This window comes from Oryzias melastigma, unplaced genomic scaffold, assembly GCF_002922805.2.
Source record: "Oryzias melastigma strain HK-1 unplaced genomic scaffold, ASM292280v2 sc00317, whole genome shotgun sequence".
NCBI lineage: Eukaryota > Metazoa > Chordata > Actinopteri > Beloniformes > Adrianichthyidae > Oryzias > Oryzias melastigma.
Window position 1 is genome coordinate 90374 of NW_023416923.1, and position 17745 is coordinate 108118.

The window sequence follows — 17745 nt, forward strand, 5'->3', positions numbered from 1 at the left end:
GTTCTTTAGTCTTTAGTCTTTATGGGAGAGCTCAGCTCAGGTTTAGAAAATAACATTTTGAAAATGAATTGATCAAAAAGAGAAAAAAATACATTTTTTGTTAAGTTTTTTTCTTCCTCATTTGAGTTGATGATTTCATGATAATTCATATGAGACTGATCTGTTTCAAAAATGATCTTGAAAATCTGGTAAAGCTCTGTATATTTGGTTGTTAGACCTCCAGCTGTCATCACTGCTCCTGATCACACTTTTCTGTCTGATTTCAGTTTGAAGGGCTGCAGTTTGTCAGAGATCAGCTGTGAAGTTCTAGGCACAGCTCTGAAGAACAACCCGTCTAGACTGACAGAACTGGACCTGAGCAGGAACATAATCCAGGATTCCGGATTTCTTCATCTGCGTGGTTTTCTGGAGAGTCCAGACTGCAGACTGCAGACTCTGAGGTCAGTAAATGAGCTGAACTCCCTGAAGGATGAGAAGAAGGTTTCAGGTGAAGAACTTTCTGATGGTTCACTGGAAAGTTTTCTGTCTAAAGGGGTTTTAAAAAAAAGATGCTTGGTTCATATTTTCTTTATGAATTGGATTGATTGTGTTATGATGTTTGATATTGAACTGAACTGTTTCAGTCATGAGCCTATAAATCTTTATCTTCAACCCTGTAAAACACAGAATCGGCCTATTGTCAGAAAAAATGTTCACAGACCTGTTTGAGGCTGAAGTTAGTGTCCATTTTATATTTCAGTTTTTCAGATTGGCAGTTTGAAAGTTTCCATTTACCTGTCAGAAAAAAAAATGTTGCTTTTAAAAGCAAATGTATTGGAGATATGTGACACAGGTGAGTGTTTTCACCTATTTGAAATGTGAGTCATATATGGAGGTGTTGGGGAAAATAAAACTTCCTAAGATAATAATAAACAGAATAAGCGTTAGCTGAAAATTACTTTCTCTGTGGCCCAGTACCAAATGACCAACCAAACAACCGAACAAACCAAAGTGTATCTTGTATTTTCCCAAAACTCTTTACCTATACTCCTGACCTATTCTGATTATACCACTCCCCCTCACCACCCTGTTGACCATTTGAACCCTCAGAAAGGTCAACATAGCCCGTGTAATTTAGATCAACCTTGAACACAAACATCACTCACAAACCAACCTTTACCTCACTACTCTGCTCTGAGGGTAACAATGTACTCAACTGATCAAGCTTTGAGGTGCTGACATCCTGATCACCAAGTCTAGCCACAATACTCTGAAAGCTGTTCACACCTGGAGACATTGTAACTACTTTATGGATTGTCGGCCAAAGGACCTAATCGCCAAAATAAATGATATTCACTATTTCAGGTGCTGATTCAGTCAGCTCAGGAGCTGTAGCTGGCATTGTCAATGCTATGTTTGCTGCTGTGGGAACTGTCTCTGATTTACTTGGAAGACTCATATTCTTAGATCTGTACCCATTCAGGATTCCAAGAGAACTTCCTTCAGAACGAGACCCGTCTACTATACTCGTCACAGAGTCATTGGACAACTTTGTCATCATGTTTTCTCTGGAATCGTGAAGACACAGAAAAGAGTTTGTGTTCTTTGAGAGCTTATTCAACACTCATTTTCTGCTGTCAGCTTTTTGTATGCTGCATTCACACCGGATGAGACGCATATTCAAGAATGAGCTAAATGTGCATTCTTGAATCGACAAATTCCCACCAGGTTGTTAAATGGGAGCTTATATTACTTTTTTTGGAAGCAGCCGTGGTTTTTTGTTGTTTGGCTAATAAATGGTAGATCTGAAGGGTTGATCTTTCAACTGCATTTCTCTTTAATTCAAAGGATAATTTTCTGTGCTAAGGACTCTGTCTAATTCAGCTTTGCTGTTGGAAAATTATTGAATCACTCTTTTACAAGTTCTCATGAATTAGCAACTTTGTTTTCTTGAAACTTCATCCTCTCTAAAATATCTGTAGGGGGTTTCAACTTTGTTTGTTCTCTTGATTTTGTGTTTGATTCATTCAAATGTGATAAAGATTTTCCTAAAGATTTTTCTTACCCGTAATTCAAAATGGTTTTAAATTCTCAATGAACAATTAACATTGCAATTTCATCCCGTCATTTAAAAATACATTTTACTATTTAGGATTTAAGATGGTTTACAATGCAATCTGACATTTTTTGAGTCAAAGCAAAATCTATTGAATTTTAAATTGGCATTATTTTTTTGTTCCATAATTAAAATTAAAATGTATTTTACAGGTTCAATCAGCATTTCTGACATACATTTTAAAAATTTATTTTGTTATCATTCCATGATTATAAATTACATTTCACTTTATTTTCTGTTTCAACTTTAATTTAAAAAAACAAATCTATTACATTTTCATTTGACATTATTTATTTTATTTTTTATCATTTTATTTCATTTTTATTCATTATAAACATACAATATAAACTTGAGTTGTAAACTCAAGCATGATAGAAAAGGAAAAAAATGAAATGGGGACAGAAAGAAGAAAAACTTATTTTGTCTGCCCCTTTTAACAATCAATAAATCAATCAATAAATAAAGATACACAAACATTATGTTTTGGGGTCCGAATCCTAAAGAAATTAACACACCCCCACCCTCAGGTGTAAAGCATTTTTATTTACATTTACTATTTTTCAGGCCAAAATTACAACAGAAAATGTAATCTGTCAGTCTCTCCTCAAGACAGGTCATTTGTCAAATTCCTGGGACTCCAGCATTCAGCACTGCTCCTTAACACACTTTTCTGTCTGCTTTCAGGTTGGAGGACTCCAGTTTGTCAGAGATCAGCTGTGAGGCTCTGGTTTCAGCTCTAAAGAACAACCCGTCCAGACTGACAGAACTGGACCTGAGCAGGAACAACCTGCAGGATTCCGGATTTCTTCATCTGTGTGGTTTTCTGGAGAGTCCAGACTGCAGACTGCAGACTCTGAGGTCAGACTTCATGCTTTAGTTGTGTTCTGATCAATATGATGAGTGCAGATTTCTGACTGAAGACATGACTACAAAATGACGACTGAGGATCGGTGAAAGTTCGTGAAGCTCTCAACTTCCTTGTCCGAGCTGACATCCAGCTCAAAACGAAACTACTAGACATCTTTGTGGAGCAGCGGTGATGATTTACACTAGCGAGACATGGAGGCACCATAATCAGACGGGCGGGGTACGAGACAGATCAGCGCTGTTCAGCTCCAAAAGCCACGCCCACCCAAACAATATTTTTCTGAAGGAAGCTTCAGATCAACATGAAAAATAGCTTTTTAAGACATTTAGCTTGTGGGATTTTGGTAAAAAAATTCATAATCACAATTAAAACATTGCTGAGAACGTTTTTTTTAACTAAAAAAATGGTCATTGAGGGACTTGAAGCACAAACACACACCCACCCACACGCACTCACACACACACCCTTATTTACAGGTTGTCATGATTTTTCAGGCCAAAATTTCAAGTGAAAATCTCTTGGTGTCTCATCAGGGTGGCTCCCACCTGACTGAATTTGCCAAGTTTCTGGAACTTCAGCTTCCATCATTGCTAAACCTTTGTGTCTGATTTCAGGTTGAGGAGCTGCAGTTTGTCAGAGATCGGCTGTGAGGCTTTGGGCTCAGCTATGAAGAACAAACCATCCAATCTGACAGAACTGGACCTGAGCTACAATAAGAACCTGGAGCATTCAAGACTTCTTCACCTGTGTGGTTTTCTGGAGAGTGCAGAATGCAGACTGCAGACTCTGAGGTCAGATTCCAGATTTTTTCAAATCAATATGATGACAATGTTGTATTGGCACCAGTACTGAGGCTTTGTGCTGTGAATGTGTGATGATCTACTCTGACTCCGTCTGCAAACGGAAAGGAAGCTGTAGATCCATAGGCAGGTTGAACAGGGCAGGCCCAGTTCCTCCAATAGGGATACCAGCTTGTGTGAGAAAATGGTATTAAAGCTTGAGCTGTAATCCACAGAGAAATTAATAAACAGCACCCCCCAGGGGTAATGCATTTTTATGTAAAGGTCATCACAATTTTTCTGCCCTATGTTTCAAATGAAAATATGTCTGTCTCTCATCAGGACAGGTCGCCAGTCTGTGGCAGGGCCTCAATCACACACACATACACTCTCACAGTCATACCTAGGGGCAATTTAGAATCACCAATTAACCTATGAAGCATGTTTTTGGACGGTGGGAGGAAGATGGAGTCCCCGGTGAAAACCCACGCATGCACGGGGAGAACATTCAAACTCCACACAGAAAGGTCCCAGCCGGGAGTCGAACTGGGGCCTTCTCGCTGTGAGGCAAGAGCGCTAACCATCGCGCCACTGTGCAGCCCTGCCCTATGTTTTAAATGAAAATATGTCTGTCTCTCATCAGAACAGGTCCCACCTCATTGAATCTACCAAGTTCATGGGACTGCAGATGGCATCACTGCTCCAGAACACACTTTTCTCTTTAATTTCAGGTTGGAGTACTGCCGTTTGTCAGAGATCAGCTGTAAAGCTCTGGTCTCAACTTTGAAGAACAATCCATCCAATCTGACAGAACTGGACCTGAGTGGGAACCACATCCAGGATTCAGGATTTCTTCTTCTGTGTGGTTTTCTGGAGAGTCCAAACTGCAAACTACAGACTCTGAGGTCAGTAAATGAGCTGTACTCCTTGTAGAATGAGAACAATATATCAGGGTAGAAACATTTTGATGTTTTACTGGAAGATTTTATTACTACAGCTTTGCTTGTAAAAAAAATAATGATTGGTAAATTTTTTTTCTATCATTTAAATTTATTGAGTTGTGTTGATTGATATGAAATTGATCTGTTTAAATCGTGATCTTGTCAATCAGTATCTTCAATCTATTTTAGAACATGGATTCTTTTAATGTCACAAAATGTTCACAAACTGGCCTCTATGATGCTGAAGTTTGCTTCAATTTTATCTTAGCTTCCAGTTTTCTGGGTGTTTTTTCCCATTGCTAGTTTGAAAGTTTCAGTTTCGCAAGCAGATGTATTTAAGACACGTGACCGAGGAGAACGTTTTCACCTACATGAATTGTGAGTCATAGATGGATGTGTTGAAGACAATCTGGGAGTTCTTCCAAAATAAAACTTCCTTTAGTATCAGTTAATAAATAGAATGGAAATAATGTTAGTTAAAAACTACTTCTCTGCTGCCCAGTACCAAATGACCCACGGACCGGTATCAATCCACAGCTTGGAGATTGGGAGCCATCCATCCATCTTCTTACCCTCATCTGGACCTGGGTCGCAGGCGCAGTAGTCTAAGCAAAGATGCCCAAACTTCCCTTTCTCCAGCTGCTTCCTCCAGCTCTTCTGGGGGGAACCCCAATTCATTCCCAGGCCAGCCGAAAGATTTATTCTCTCCAGTGTGTCCTGAGTCTTCCCCTGGGCTTCCCCCCAGTGGGACATGCCCAGAACGCCTCCCAAGGAAGCATCCAGGAGGTATCCGGACCACATGCCCGAACCACGTTAACTGGCTCCTCTCAATGTGAAGGGCCAGCGACTCTACTCCAAGCTCTTTCTGGGTGACCAAGCTTCTCACTCTATCTCTAAGGAAGTGCCCATCCACCTTACAGAGGAAGCTCATTTTGGCTCTTTGTATTTGGAACCTCGTTCTTTCGGTCATGACCCAGAGCTCATGACCATAGGTGGGGACTGTAACGAAGATCACCTGGTAAATTGAGAGCTTTGCTTTCTGGCTCAGCTCTCTCTTCATCACAATGGACTGGTACAGCAATTGCATAATGGCAGGTATACTCAAATCCGCCTTTCAATCTCATGCTCTGATCTTCTCTCATTCATGAACAAGACCCCAAGATACTTAAACTCCATCAAGGGTAGGAGCACTCCACCCTCCCAGTTTGGGTAAAGTACCTTTCTCCTGTCAAAAACCATGGCCTCAGACTTGTGCTGACCCTCATCCAAGACGCTTCGCACTCAGCTACAAACCATTCAAATACATGCTGGAGGTCCTGGATCGATGAATCCAACAGAACAATATCATCTGCAAAGATCAGAGATGAAATCCTGTGGTCCTCAAAACGGATCCCCTCCGGGGAATGGCTGCACCTAGAAACTCTGTCCATAAAGACTATGAACAGAACCAGTGATAAAGGGAACCCTGTCGGAGTCCAAAATACTCTGGGAACAGGTCTGACTACTGCTGGCTAACCAAGATTCTGCTCCAATCATACAATGAATGGACAACCCTCAGTAAGGCTCCTAAGGCCCCATACTCCCAGAACACCCTCCACAGGACACCACGGGAGATGCAATCAAATGCCTTCTCCAAATCCACAAAACACATATGGACTGGATGAGCAAACTTCAACAAACCCTCCAGTACCCTAAAAAGGGTCTAGAGCTGGTCCACAGTTCTACAACTAGGACGGAAACCATACTGTTCCCGAATCTGAGGTTCGACTATCAGATGTACTCTCATCTTCAGTACCCTGGCATAGACTTTTCCAGAGAAGCTGAGGAGTGTGATTCCCCGGTAGTTGGAACACCCTCCAGGGGACCACCACCCGTCTCTCAGTCCAGTGGTACAGTCCCAGATTGCCACGTAATGCTGCCGTGTCAGCCAAGACATCCCCACAGCATCCATAGACTTAAAGTACTCAGGGCGGTCCTCATTCATTCTTGGAGCCTCTTGGTGACTTCAGCCCAGGTGATGGAAGAGTCCCAACCCAGGGTCCTTAGCTTCTGCTTCGTCAAGAGAAAGTGTGTCGGGATTGAGGAGATCCTCGAAGTATTCCTTCCACCGTCCGACAGTCCCTAGTCGAAGTCATCACCCCCCCCCCCAGATGATTTGCCAGAACCTCAACTGATAGTCTTTCTCCATGGCCTTACTAAACTCTTCCAGGACCAAGATTTTGCTTCAGCAACATCCCAGGCCGCAGCTTACTTAGACTGCCGATACCTGTCTGCTGCCTCTGTAGTTTTACAAGTCATCCAGGCTTGGTAGGAGTTATTCTTCAGTTTGACAGCATCCTCTTTTTCCGGTGTCCACCACAGGGTTCTGGAATTGCCACCATGACAGCCACCAGAGACCTTGTGACCACAGCTCCGGAAAGCAACACAGACAATGGAGGTGGAGAACAAGGTCCAATCTGACTCATTTCACCAGCCTCCCTTTGTGCCTGTTTGATGCTCTTCTAGATGTCGGAATTAAAGACCTTCCTAATAGAGGGCTCAGCCAGACGTTCCCAGCAGCCCCTAACCCTTAGAGGCCAAGTCTTTACGGCCTCCTCCCCCACCAGAAAATCCAACTCACCACCAGGTAGTGATCAGTGGGCAGCTTTGCCCATCTCTTTACTTGAGTGTCCAAAACACACAGTTTTAGGTCATCTGAAACAACTTCAAAGTTGATCATGGATCTCCTGTCTTGGGTGTCCTGATGCCAGGTGTATTGATGGTCATCCTAGTGGTCAGACATGATGTTCGTTATGGAGAAAGTATTACAAGCACAGAAGTCCAGCAACAAGACACCACTCTTTTTCAATCAGGGAGGCCGTTCCATTCAATCAATGCACCTCCGGGTGCCACTGTTACTTACCATGTGGGCATTAAAGTCCCCCAGGAGGATGACAGAGTCCTCAATTGGAAAACTTTCCAGTATCCCTTCGAGAGACCCCAAGAGAGACCCCAGAGCCGGTTACTCTGAACTGCTGTTCACCTCGTAGGCCAAGAGACCTGTACCCCACCCAAAGGGAAAGGGTCAACTTTTAACAAGGCATAAAGGCTCTTTTGCAGCTCTACATCTCAAAGTTATTGCTAGCTTTAGCATAAATTAGAAGAATAAAATCATAGTTATCTTCATGACCAAACAAGTAGGATTCAATGAAACACTTGTGTCATTTGACTAACTTTGACCAGGTTGTTGATCCATTACTCCTTTAATATTTTCCACAGGAATTTGGAGAAGCCGCTCTCCAGTATTCTGCAGGCAGGACTACTGATATTTGTATTTTGATTTGTGACCGATCCAAGAGAGGAAATAGAAATACAATTAGGTCAGACATTTCTAAGATAAATATTGTACAATTTTCTCTTGGAGTTGATAAGGTTATCTTTTATTATTTACTTAAAATTGTTTTAAACAGCTTTCAGCTGTCAGCTTTCCCGGTCTGTACCGGTAAACAGAAGTAATTTTACACACAGTCGCCATTTTGTCTGACGCCATGTAAAAAGAGTCTAATCAAAGTGACCTTAAATTTTTAGCCCACATTTGACACTAAAAATGTAATCTGTCAGTCCCTTATCTCAGGGCGTCTCCCACCAGACTGAATTTACAAAGTTCCTGGACCTCCAGCTGCCATTACTGCTCCTTAACACACTTTTCTGTCTTATTTCAGGTTGGTGGACTGCAGTTTGTCGGAGATCAGCTGTAATGCTCTGGGCTCTGCTCTTAGGAGGAAACCATTCAATCTTAAAGAACTTGACCTGAGCTGGAACAAGAGGCTGCAGGATTCAGGAGTTCGTCATCTGTGTGGTTTTCTGGAGAGTCCAGACTGCAGACTGCAGACTCTGAGGTCAGACTCCATGTTTCAGTTTTGTTCAGATCAATATGATGACAAAGTTGTGTTGACATTAAACTGCAGACATGAGGCGGATGTTCTCCTGGTGCATGCTGACCATCTTCATGCTGAAGGCTGTTTTCTTCTTCTGAGCTTTAGTCCATTCACTGTGGCAGAAGATCTCATGTTTGAATGTTTCTTTCCATCTTCTTTATTTCAAATGTGAGCTTCCTTCAGGACTGATCTTTTCTTTTTCCATAAAGATCTGCAGATGTTTCTTCTTCTTCATCCTTTTCAGTACATATCTAAGGAAAGCCCTTTCCTGAAGATCAAAATAATCTCATATGGATAAAGGTGGATGTTTTCTGGAAGTTCAGACGCATTCCAATGACAGAATGAAGACTTTCCATCACTATGGTGCTGAAATTCTCCCATGATTCAGTGCTGTTTGGAGAAGAGCTGAACAGAAAGAGGAAGTGGACTTTTTCTGCTGATTGTGCAGAAACATCAGTTGGTTTAGATGCAGCCACAGGCTGATGTTTGACTTTCACACATCTGGACTTCTTTACTGAAGCAGCTGCATGTTGTCCTGAATGTTCCTGAATGTTCTTCTTCTCTGCTTCTGCTGGACTCTTCTGATCTGCTGCTGTTGATTCACATCTTTGGACTTTTCCAAACTTTCTGATCTTCTTTAGCTCTGAACTCTTTAGAAGAACTGAAGGATGAAAGACATGAACTTTGTCTTTAAACAAAACTCTTTGCATTTGTTTCTCTTTAAACTCCAGAAATAAAAAGTGTTTAATTCCTTTGAACCAAAAAAAAAATATTAAACTCTGTTCTGGATTCAGATTGAAGAACTGCAGGTTTACACAAACCAGCTGTGCTGATCTAATCTCAGCTCTGAAGTCCAACACATCCCACTTGATCGAACTGGACCTGAGTCACAACAACCTGCATTATTTAGATGTTCAGCAGATCCAGGATCTGGTGGAGAGTCCAAACTTCAAACTGCAGACTCTGAGGTCAGTAGAGGGTTGGAGTCAGTCCAGCTGCTTCCAGATGTTTGGTCCTAAAGTTAGTCTGAGAGCAATGATGCAGAGTTTCCTGTGAAGCTGCAGCTTCTCAGTGAAGCTCTGAGGAGAATGATGACAGGCTTCAGGACAACAGTCAGCCAATCAGAGCAGCAGAAGCTCCAACAGGTGAAGATGACAGGAAGCTGCTGCTCTGAACAGAACTGAAGCTCCTGCTGCTCTTTCTGCTGCTGTGCTGCATCACTGACTGACACACCACCATCAGGAGACACTCCTTCATCTCTCTATTTCTGCTTTCTCTTTGTAGGTGGTAGAAGTGATGAGTCTGATGTTCCTCTTGGGGAAGCAGAGAGGAGCATCATCATCAGCAGCTTGTCTGCAGAGTTGTTGTTCCTGGAGGTGGAGAGCAGAGTGATGGAGGAATCAGAGGAAGTAGAGATGAGTGTCAGAGCTGCAGCATGAACTGATCTGAGATCAGCTCCACTGTCTCTCTCAGCATCAAGTGGACAGTTATTGTGCTGCAACTCCCCCGGTGGACTGATGGAGAACTGCACTTCATCTTCTCGTTCTAACTTGAAGTGTTGATCTGAAACATCAGTTGGATTCAGATGTTCAGCAGCTCCAGGATCTGGAGAAACAGAGACTTGCATACAAACAGATTATTTCCTAGATCATCGCTTTCTTCTTTCATCTACATTTGATAAACAAATGTGAGTTTGTTTGTAAACCAATTAAGGATCATTGATCAGACTGAACTTTCTGTCCAGATCTTCAAACATTTTCAAAGACTACCTCCAGCAGCTTGCTTAAGACAAGAATGGAACCAAAACTTAACAAAACTCAGGACCTCAATACTCAGATGTCTTTACGCTTTTCTGAGAAAAATTGACTCATGCAGTTTGAAAGACACAGTTTTGGTTTAATTGATGTTTTCTACAATTTTATGACTGAACTTCCTTTTTCTTTTATGTTTTCTGGGTAAAACTCTTGTGGTGTCAGGGTTTTAGGTGTAGTTTTTAAAGAAGTCCAAAACTAGCAGAAACCTTCTGAGCATAAAGTCTGCTACAGAGGACATGAATGAACAGAGTTGATGTTAGTGAGGAATCACAGAGAATCACTTTGATGCAGCTGCTGCAACAACACTAACTGCATTGAAGCAGGAGGGAGAAGGGAGACACCTGCTGGCTGTTTCCAGAACTGCATCTTAGTGTCTAAAGGTTCAAACTGAAAGCTGTCTGTCAAATTCCTGCAACCTGTTTGGATCTAATAAATGCTCTTTTGAATCAGCAATGTGTTTAAGATTGATTTTGTCTTCATTTTAATATACACTTGTGATATAGCGTGGCTGACTGAGATTCAATAAAACTAGCATTGAAATGATGGAACTCCAGATACCTGAGCTGTGCTTATGTTGCCCTCAAAGAAAAAAGTTTGGGGACCCCCAATCTACATCACAGATGAAGCTCCTCCTCCAAACATCCACATTGGTTCCCCAATCTTCTTCAGGTTCTGATCTACTTCTTTCTGGTTTGTCTTCAGACCCAGAATCCTCAGCCTCTGCTTTCTTCTCAGAACTGCTGGTTCCTTCATTTTCTGTGAGAATCTGCATTACTTCATGTCATTCTACTATTATGGGATGTTCCTTTGATGAATCTTTGATGAAGAACACGACTAGATCCATTGAAGTTTGTCACTGCACTCGTGATGATCCTCAAATGAGACTTCTGCATCGTATTCAGGCTGCAGGTGAAGTGATGAGGAAATCTTGGTTATTGATTTTACAGAGGAGATGCACGATCAGCTGTGACGGTGATCTGTCGTGGCGCCCGCTGTGCTGTACTCGGACAGACACTTCAGAAGCACATTTAATCAGAAAAAAGTCAATTTCCATTACAGTTTTGAGAAAAATCTCCATCCATTACAATACGCCCCAAAACCAGCTCTCGCAAAAACGTTTTTCTAAAAATGCGAGTTTTTTTTTCTTTTTAAGAAATTGTGTTTCCATTAAAGATAACTAATTATTAAAAATCCAATCCAACTCAAATGTCAGAGTTAATGGGGAAGCAGCTGGGGTTTGGGGGAAATAAAGGGAGGGGGCGGTTCACTCAGGTGTTTGGGAAGCGAAGCTCCGCTAATAAGTAAAAGAATTGACTAAAAACAACTTTTGTGAAGTGTTTTCTTCTATTGCTTCTGTTGTTAACCACAAAATAAAGAATCTTAAAACAGGTAACGTCTCCATGTGGGAAAGGGAGAACTGGACACTTCATTCTGTTATGGATTATCTAGATATAACAAAAAAATAAAGTGGGATAGGCCGTTTTTGGCTTCAGCAATAATGAACATATATTTTCAAAATTCTCTGAATTTTAATTCTTTGTAAAGGCAAGTGTGATTTCAAAAAATTGCATCGCAATAAAATGAAATTTTCGAGCAGCTCACAAGTGAGTTGTGCTATTTTTAGAAGAGACCGGCGGGCGACTTATGAGGTGCTCGAGGGCGACCTGGCGCCCATGTGTGACGTGTTGGTGACCCCTGATTTAGAATCACAACGTTCTGGTTACATTTCTTCAGGCTTACTTTGAAAAGATGAATCTGTTTAAAAAATGAAAACAGGAAAACATAAATTCTTAAAGCTGCAAATGCTGGGCGAATTTTTCAAGATAATATCTGAAACTTAAAGAGACTCAATAAAACCAGAACAAAGTTTGAAGGTTTCTGTTGAGCTCGCTGCTGCACTCGGACTGATGAGAAAACCAGAGAAGCAGTTTGCCGACTTCAGTCTTCTTCACACCTCCTGATGGAGCTCTGTGATCTGAGCTCTGTCCTGAGTTCAGCAGTCAGAACTGGATTTGAGGAGTCCAGCTTTGGAACCTGCAGAGAACCAACAAACAGCAGAAATGACTCCACACTTCTGACTGATGTTCACGTCCACTTTATTCTTCACAGGAAAGATTGGAACAGAACACTGACGACTAAAAAGAGCAGAAAAACACTTCTAATCTCTGATTCAAAACAGGAATCACTTGAACACAAGACAGAAACACACGTCGCCATTTTGGAAAAATCCTTTCCTAAAGAAATTGCTTATATGCTGCAAAAAATATCAACTCCAGTCAATACCTTTTCAAAACTACAATGAAATGTTTACCAATCTCATAAAAAGTATTACAATTAAAGATGCAAACAAAATATTTCCAGTGTTGTCATAGTAACAAAGGCTTAGACAACATGCACATTGTATCAGCATGAGTTAGAACCAAAATGAAACAATTTAAAAGATGAAGATTAAACTATGGTGATCAAGTACAACACATTTATATGTACTGGTTCATCTTTAAGAATATATATTTTTTTAATTTGACATTTTTTATCTAACATTTTAAACAGTGAGACTCATTGTATAGAATAAATATACATATGTTGAAATATATAAATCCTTTATTCTATGGATCTTGATAATTGCAGTTAATAGATGTTAAAAACATTTAGAAGTATCTTAAAAATGAGAATATCAAATTAGAAGAAGAAAGATGTTTGCAGCACCCGTCAGAAAACTCTTCATTTCTTTGTTTTCTATACTAACGCCTGACTTCTTTTAACTGAATTACTACATCAATGTGCTCGGTATGGAGGCCATCAGCCTGTGGCTCTGTTTACATTGGGGGTGTAATGATTCATTTTTAACAACGATTTGATATTTGTAGTTGTCGATTTCTTTCACTTTAGATTTTGGTTCATTTAAACCATCCATTTCACTGACATAAGATTGATGCAGGACCTCTTTAGCAAACATTTTAACCAGTGTGATTAATAAATACCTGGTACTGAATAGTGTAGGTTAAGTTTTCCAGATTACTTGTATTCCTTCCAACATAATCAGGTGTTAAACATGTGTACAAATAAACAAATAAACAAGAATTACTGACAAATCCAAGTTTTATAAAGTTCACTCCACTGTGGTTTTTTTCACATCAAAATAATACAAACAAAACATTATAAGAACATTCTACCACACTGTATGGTCACCACTTTACAAAATTCAAAGTGTTTCCACACAATGGCCTTTAAATTCTTTTTTTACTAAAACATCTTTTCTGAGAAATCACACATGAGTTCTAATCTGTGATTTGAGACTAGATATTTGACTAAATCTTTTATCACAATTTTTATAAGAAAATGTCTTCTCTTCTGTATGAGTTCTCATGTGTGTTTTGAGATGAGATGCACTGCTATAACTTTTTTCACATTCTGTACAAGAAAAGGGCCTTTCTCCTGTGTGAGTTCTTATGTGTATTTTAAGACTACATCCACGACTATAACTTTTTTCACATTCTGTACAAGAAAAGGGCTTTTCTCCTGTATGAGTTCTCATGTGTATTTTTAGACTAGATCCACGACTATAACTTGTACCACATTCTGCACAAGAAAAAGGCTTTTCTCCTGTGTGAGTTCTCATGTGCGATTTGAGATAAGATGCACGACTAAAACTTGTATCACATTCTTTACAAAAAAAGGGCTTTTCTCCAGTGTGAGTCCTCATGTGTCTTTTGAGACTAGACATTCCACTAAAACTTTTATCACATTCTTTACAAGTAGAAGGCTTCTCTCCTGTATGAGTTCTCATGTGGGATTTGACACTATATAATTGAGTAAAAGTTTTATCACATTTTGTACAGGAAAAAGGCTTTTCTCCAGTGTGAGTTCTCATGTGTGATTTCAGATTAGATGCACGACTACAACTAAAATTGCATTCATTACAAGAAAAAGGCTTCTCTCCAGTATGAGTTCTCAAGTGTACTTTAAGATCATAAGAAGCAGTAAAACTTTTATCACATTCTTTACAAGAAAAAGGCTTCTCTCCTGTGTGAGTTATCTTGTGAATTCTAAACTCAGACCAGTAACCAAAACTTTTACTGCATTCTGGACAGAAATAAAGTCTGCCATCACACTCAGTTTTTGAGTGGGGAAAGAGATTACTAACAATTCCTGAGCTTTCACCTGCCTCTATAGAAGAAAGTATCTTTTTGTGTGGGGATTGTTTGCGTTTCTTAACTAAAGTTGCTTTCTTAGTGTTTTTTCTAACAACAGAGTCACATTGACTTTCTAATGTGTGAGAGCTGTCCACACTGTGGACATGAATTCTGTCTTTTCTCTTCCTCTGATCTCTGTTCTGTGCACCTGCCTCTTTGTCTATAGTTAGTTCTTCGTGTTGGCTTCCTTCTTCATCTTCTTCTGCATTAAAGCTCTGCTGATTGTTTAGATCTCCTTCATTGTTCTCATTTTCCTTAAAAGTAGGAATCTCCATCAATGTTTCAGTATCCTGCTTCAGATGAAATTGTTCCTCATCCTGACTGATGCAGAACCATTCTTGTTCCTCTTTAATCTGTGATGGTTCTGGTTCCTCCTGTTCCTCTTTAATTTGTGGAGGTTCTGGTTCCTCCTGTTCCCCTTTAATCTGTGATGGTTCTGGTTCCTCCTGTTCCTTTTTAATCTTTGATGGTTCTGGTTCATCCTGTTCCTCTTTAATCTGTGGAGGTTCTTGTTTCTCCTGTTCCTTTTTAATCTTTGATGGTTCTGGTTCATCCTGTTCCTCTTTAATCTGTGATGGTACTTGTTCCTCCTGCTCCTCTTTAATATGTGCAGGTTCTTGTTCCTTCTGTTTCACTCCAAAAATCCTCTGCTGGCTGTAGAGATCTTCCTCTTCAGTTACAAACTGAGGAAGGACTGCAGGAACATAAACACAAACAGAGGACCTTTTATATTTTAGAAGGATTTTGTGTTTTAAAACATGTCTATTTAACAAAACACCAATACAAATCTAGATAATCTCAGTCAGCATCTGCACAATTTTAATTTAGCTTAAGTAACTTATTAGTTCTCATTATAAGTAACAACCCTAAGAGGGGATGTTCATCTTCCAGTCTTCAGTGGGTCAAACACCTAATCAAAGAAACAATTTAATGGTGTTTTTTAGGCCTGCACAATAAAACACAAATTTACAGTCATCGTGGTATCAGGCCAGTGCGGCATGCATACCGTGAAAGGAGGCATAAGTGGCGATACGTGGGTCTCCGGATGTGCTCATAGTAAAAAAAAAAGCACATTGGTTAGGGGTGTAACATATCCTGATCCTTTGCACACAGGAGTACCGCAAATCCGCTACCCCCACCACATGGTGCGATTCATTCAAATTCATTTTCCGAAGAAGCGCAACGCAATTCACATCCACCATTTTTATTTTAACGTGTGTCATTTCAAATAAATGCTCTAGTAGAGGTCTGCATATCATTAAGGAATCACAACATTTCACTGTTGTACAGTGCAGCAGAATACAGAAGCAGTTGGAGCGGGAGGTTAAACTGTTTGGTAAAGTTAGCAAGTAAGCATTCACAGATTCAGACCAAGAGGCTCAAAAACTCTTAATAAACATTTAAACCCTCAGCAAGTGTCTCTTGCTTTTTGTCCTAACTCAAACAACGACCTACAAAGGCATTTGAAAGATAAAAAGTAAAAGTATAAAAGATTAAAATATCCGGGTTTTGTTTCTTTTTATTAAGAACAGCGCTCTTGCTTTCAAATTTAACCGCAATATCTGATCTGATCAAAAACGTTCAAATGTTCTGAAGATTCTAAAGTCACCAAACTCTCTCACATGACTAGGTATTACCTAACTGTCATACTACAACAAGTATTTTTTAAGAAAACCACTTCTTTTTTTAAGGATTTTTTTGTGTAAACTTGGATCATAATCATCCAAAGTTCTAAAGCTCAAAAGGAACTAACACTACCATTTCCAAAAATTCTTACATGAATAATTATCACCTATTATTACTAATTCATAGTATTCATATTTTTTCTAATCATCTGCTAAAGTCCCACCCCCTTCGACTGTCTCCGCCAAACATTGCTGAAGGCTTGATCACATGTCATCAATCTGACCAATCAGAAGAGGTTAACGTCCTCACTTCCTTGTTCTGATTCGGCTCATAAAGTCTCTTTGTTCCAACAAAAATAACAGGTAAAGGTCGTGTTTAGCGGTGTAGCTTCCAGCGGTATCCGACTTCAGACAGTTTAAAAAGTGAACAAAAGAATGAAGCTCAGAAACGCAAGTATGCCGGCATCTGCGTGAGTTTATGCACTACAACCCCCATGATGCATTGGGTTAAAGCGGTCTTTCTCAAATGATTGTGAGCGTGGATGGTAGAAGGGGCGGGGGACAAACCCGGGATCATGCCATCTATGTTGGTTACTAAACAGTGACCGTCAGTAACCGTGATATCCACGCAGAGAGAGGGGAATATTTAATTAAACCTCAAACAGAGACCAAGAGACAACATCAGCACAAAACGTCAAATGTATAGAGTTAAAAACTGAATAGTAAATAGTTTTTTTGTCATTTATTTTTTACATTTTATCTGGAAGGGATACATGACAGCATATACATAATTCACACTTTATATGAATAAAAACATGTTTACATCATGGATTTTGTGCATAATCTTATATAGTAGATTATAATAAATTAAATAAAGCAAAAAACAACCTAAAAATCAATTTGCCAAAAAGCAGAAACAATGTTTTATGCAAAACACGGGTTGTTTGAACCTGGAAACAAACCTGGACGCCTCCTTGCCCGACTTGCTCAAGGGAAGGGTGGATCTTGTGCAATACCTTCCCTTAGAGATATAAGAGGTGGTGTGGTTTTATTCCTATCTCACAGATCGTAGATTTTATGTAAGTATGGATACATGCTCTTCAAAGGTCTTTGACATCAATTGTGGGGTCCCCCAAGTCTCAATTTTAGGTCCATTATTTTTTAATTTATATATGCTGCCACTTGGGGACGTCATCAGGAGACATGGCGTCTGTTTTCACAGCTACGCTGATGATACACAACTTTACATTGCCGTGTCTCCTGATGATGAAGAGTTGGTCAACGTTCTTTTAAATTGTATTTTAGACATTAAGTCATGGATGACAGAGAACTTTTTACAGCTCAACCCGGACAAAACAGAGGTTTTAGTGATCGGTTCTGAGGACAAGAGAGAGTTTGTTTTATCTAAACTAAAAAACTATAAAACTTCTCAATGCGTGAGAAACCTGGGTGTGATTTTCGACTCTGAGTTTAATTTTATTCCACAAATTAAAAACATAACAAAAACAGGATT

At 39.9% G+C, this 17745-nt stretch overlaps 2 protein-coding genes across 2 annotated transcripts; one reads left to right on the forward strand and one right to left on the reverse strand.

Moving 5' to 3' along the window:
- The first annotated feature begins 171 nt into the window (after positions 1–171).
- LOC112140466 (ribonuclease inhibitor) lies at positions 172–10957 on the forward strand. The gene is made up of 8 exons (XM_036210942.1): positions 172–188; positions 267–440; positions 2780–2953; positions 3578–3754; positions 4474–4647; positions 8385–8561; positions 9395–9568; positions 9885–10957. Exons 1-8 carry the CDS (start codon positions 172–174, stop codon positions 9889–9891), a joined length of 1074 nt encoding a protein of 357 aa, XP_036066835.1. The 3' UTR covers positions 9892–10957.
- A 1554-nt stretch (positions 10958–12511) lies between these two features.
- Positions 12512–15031, reverse strand: LOC112140463 (gastrula zinc finger protein XlCGF52.1-like). Its single transcript, XM_024263423.2, has one exon. It carries the CDS (start codon positions 14880–14882, stop codon positions 13680–13682), a length of 1203 nt encoding a protein of 400 aa, XP_024119191.1. The 5' UTR covers positions 14883–15031; the 3' UTR covers positions 12512–13679.
- Positions 15032–17745: the final 2714 nt, after the last annotated feature.

Excerpts from the sequence above, each read along its gene's own strand:
- LOC112140466 (XM_036210942.1), top strand. Across the intron at positions 441-2,779 it reads TGCAGACTGCAGACTCTGAG|GTTGGAGGACTCCAGTTTGT; the intron begins GTCAGTAAATGA and ends GTCTGCTTTCAG. Across the intron at positions 4,648-8,384 it reads TGCAAACTACAGACTCTGAG|GTTGGTGGACTGCAGTTTGT; the intron begins GTCAGTAAATGA and ends GTCTTATTTCAG.
- LOC112140463 (XM_024263423.2), bottom strand. The coding sequence starts at position 14,882 with ATGGAGATTCCTACTTTTAAGGAAAATGAGAACAATGAAGGAGATCTA.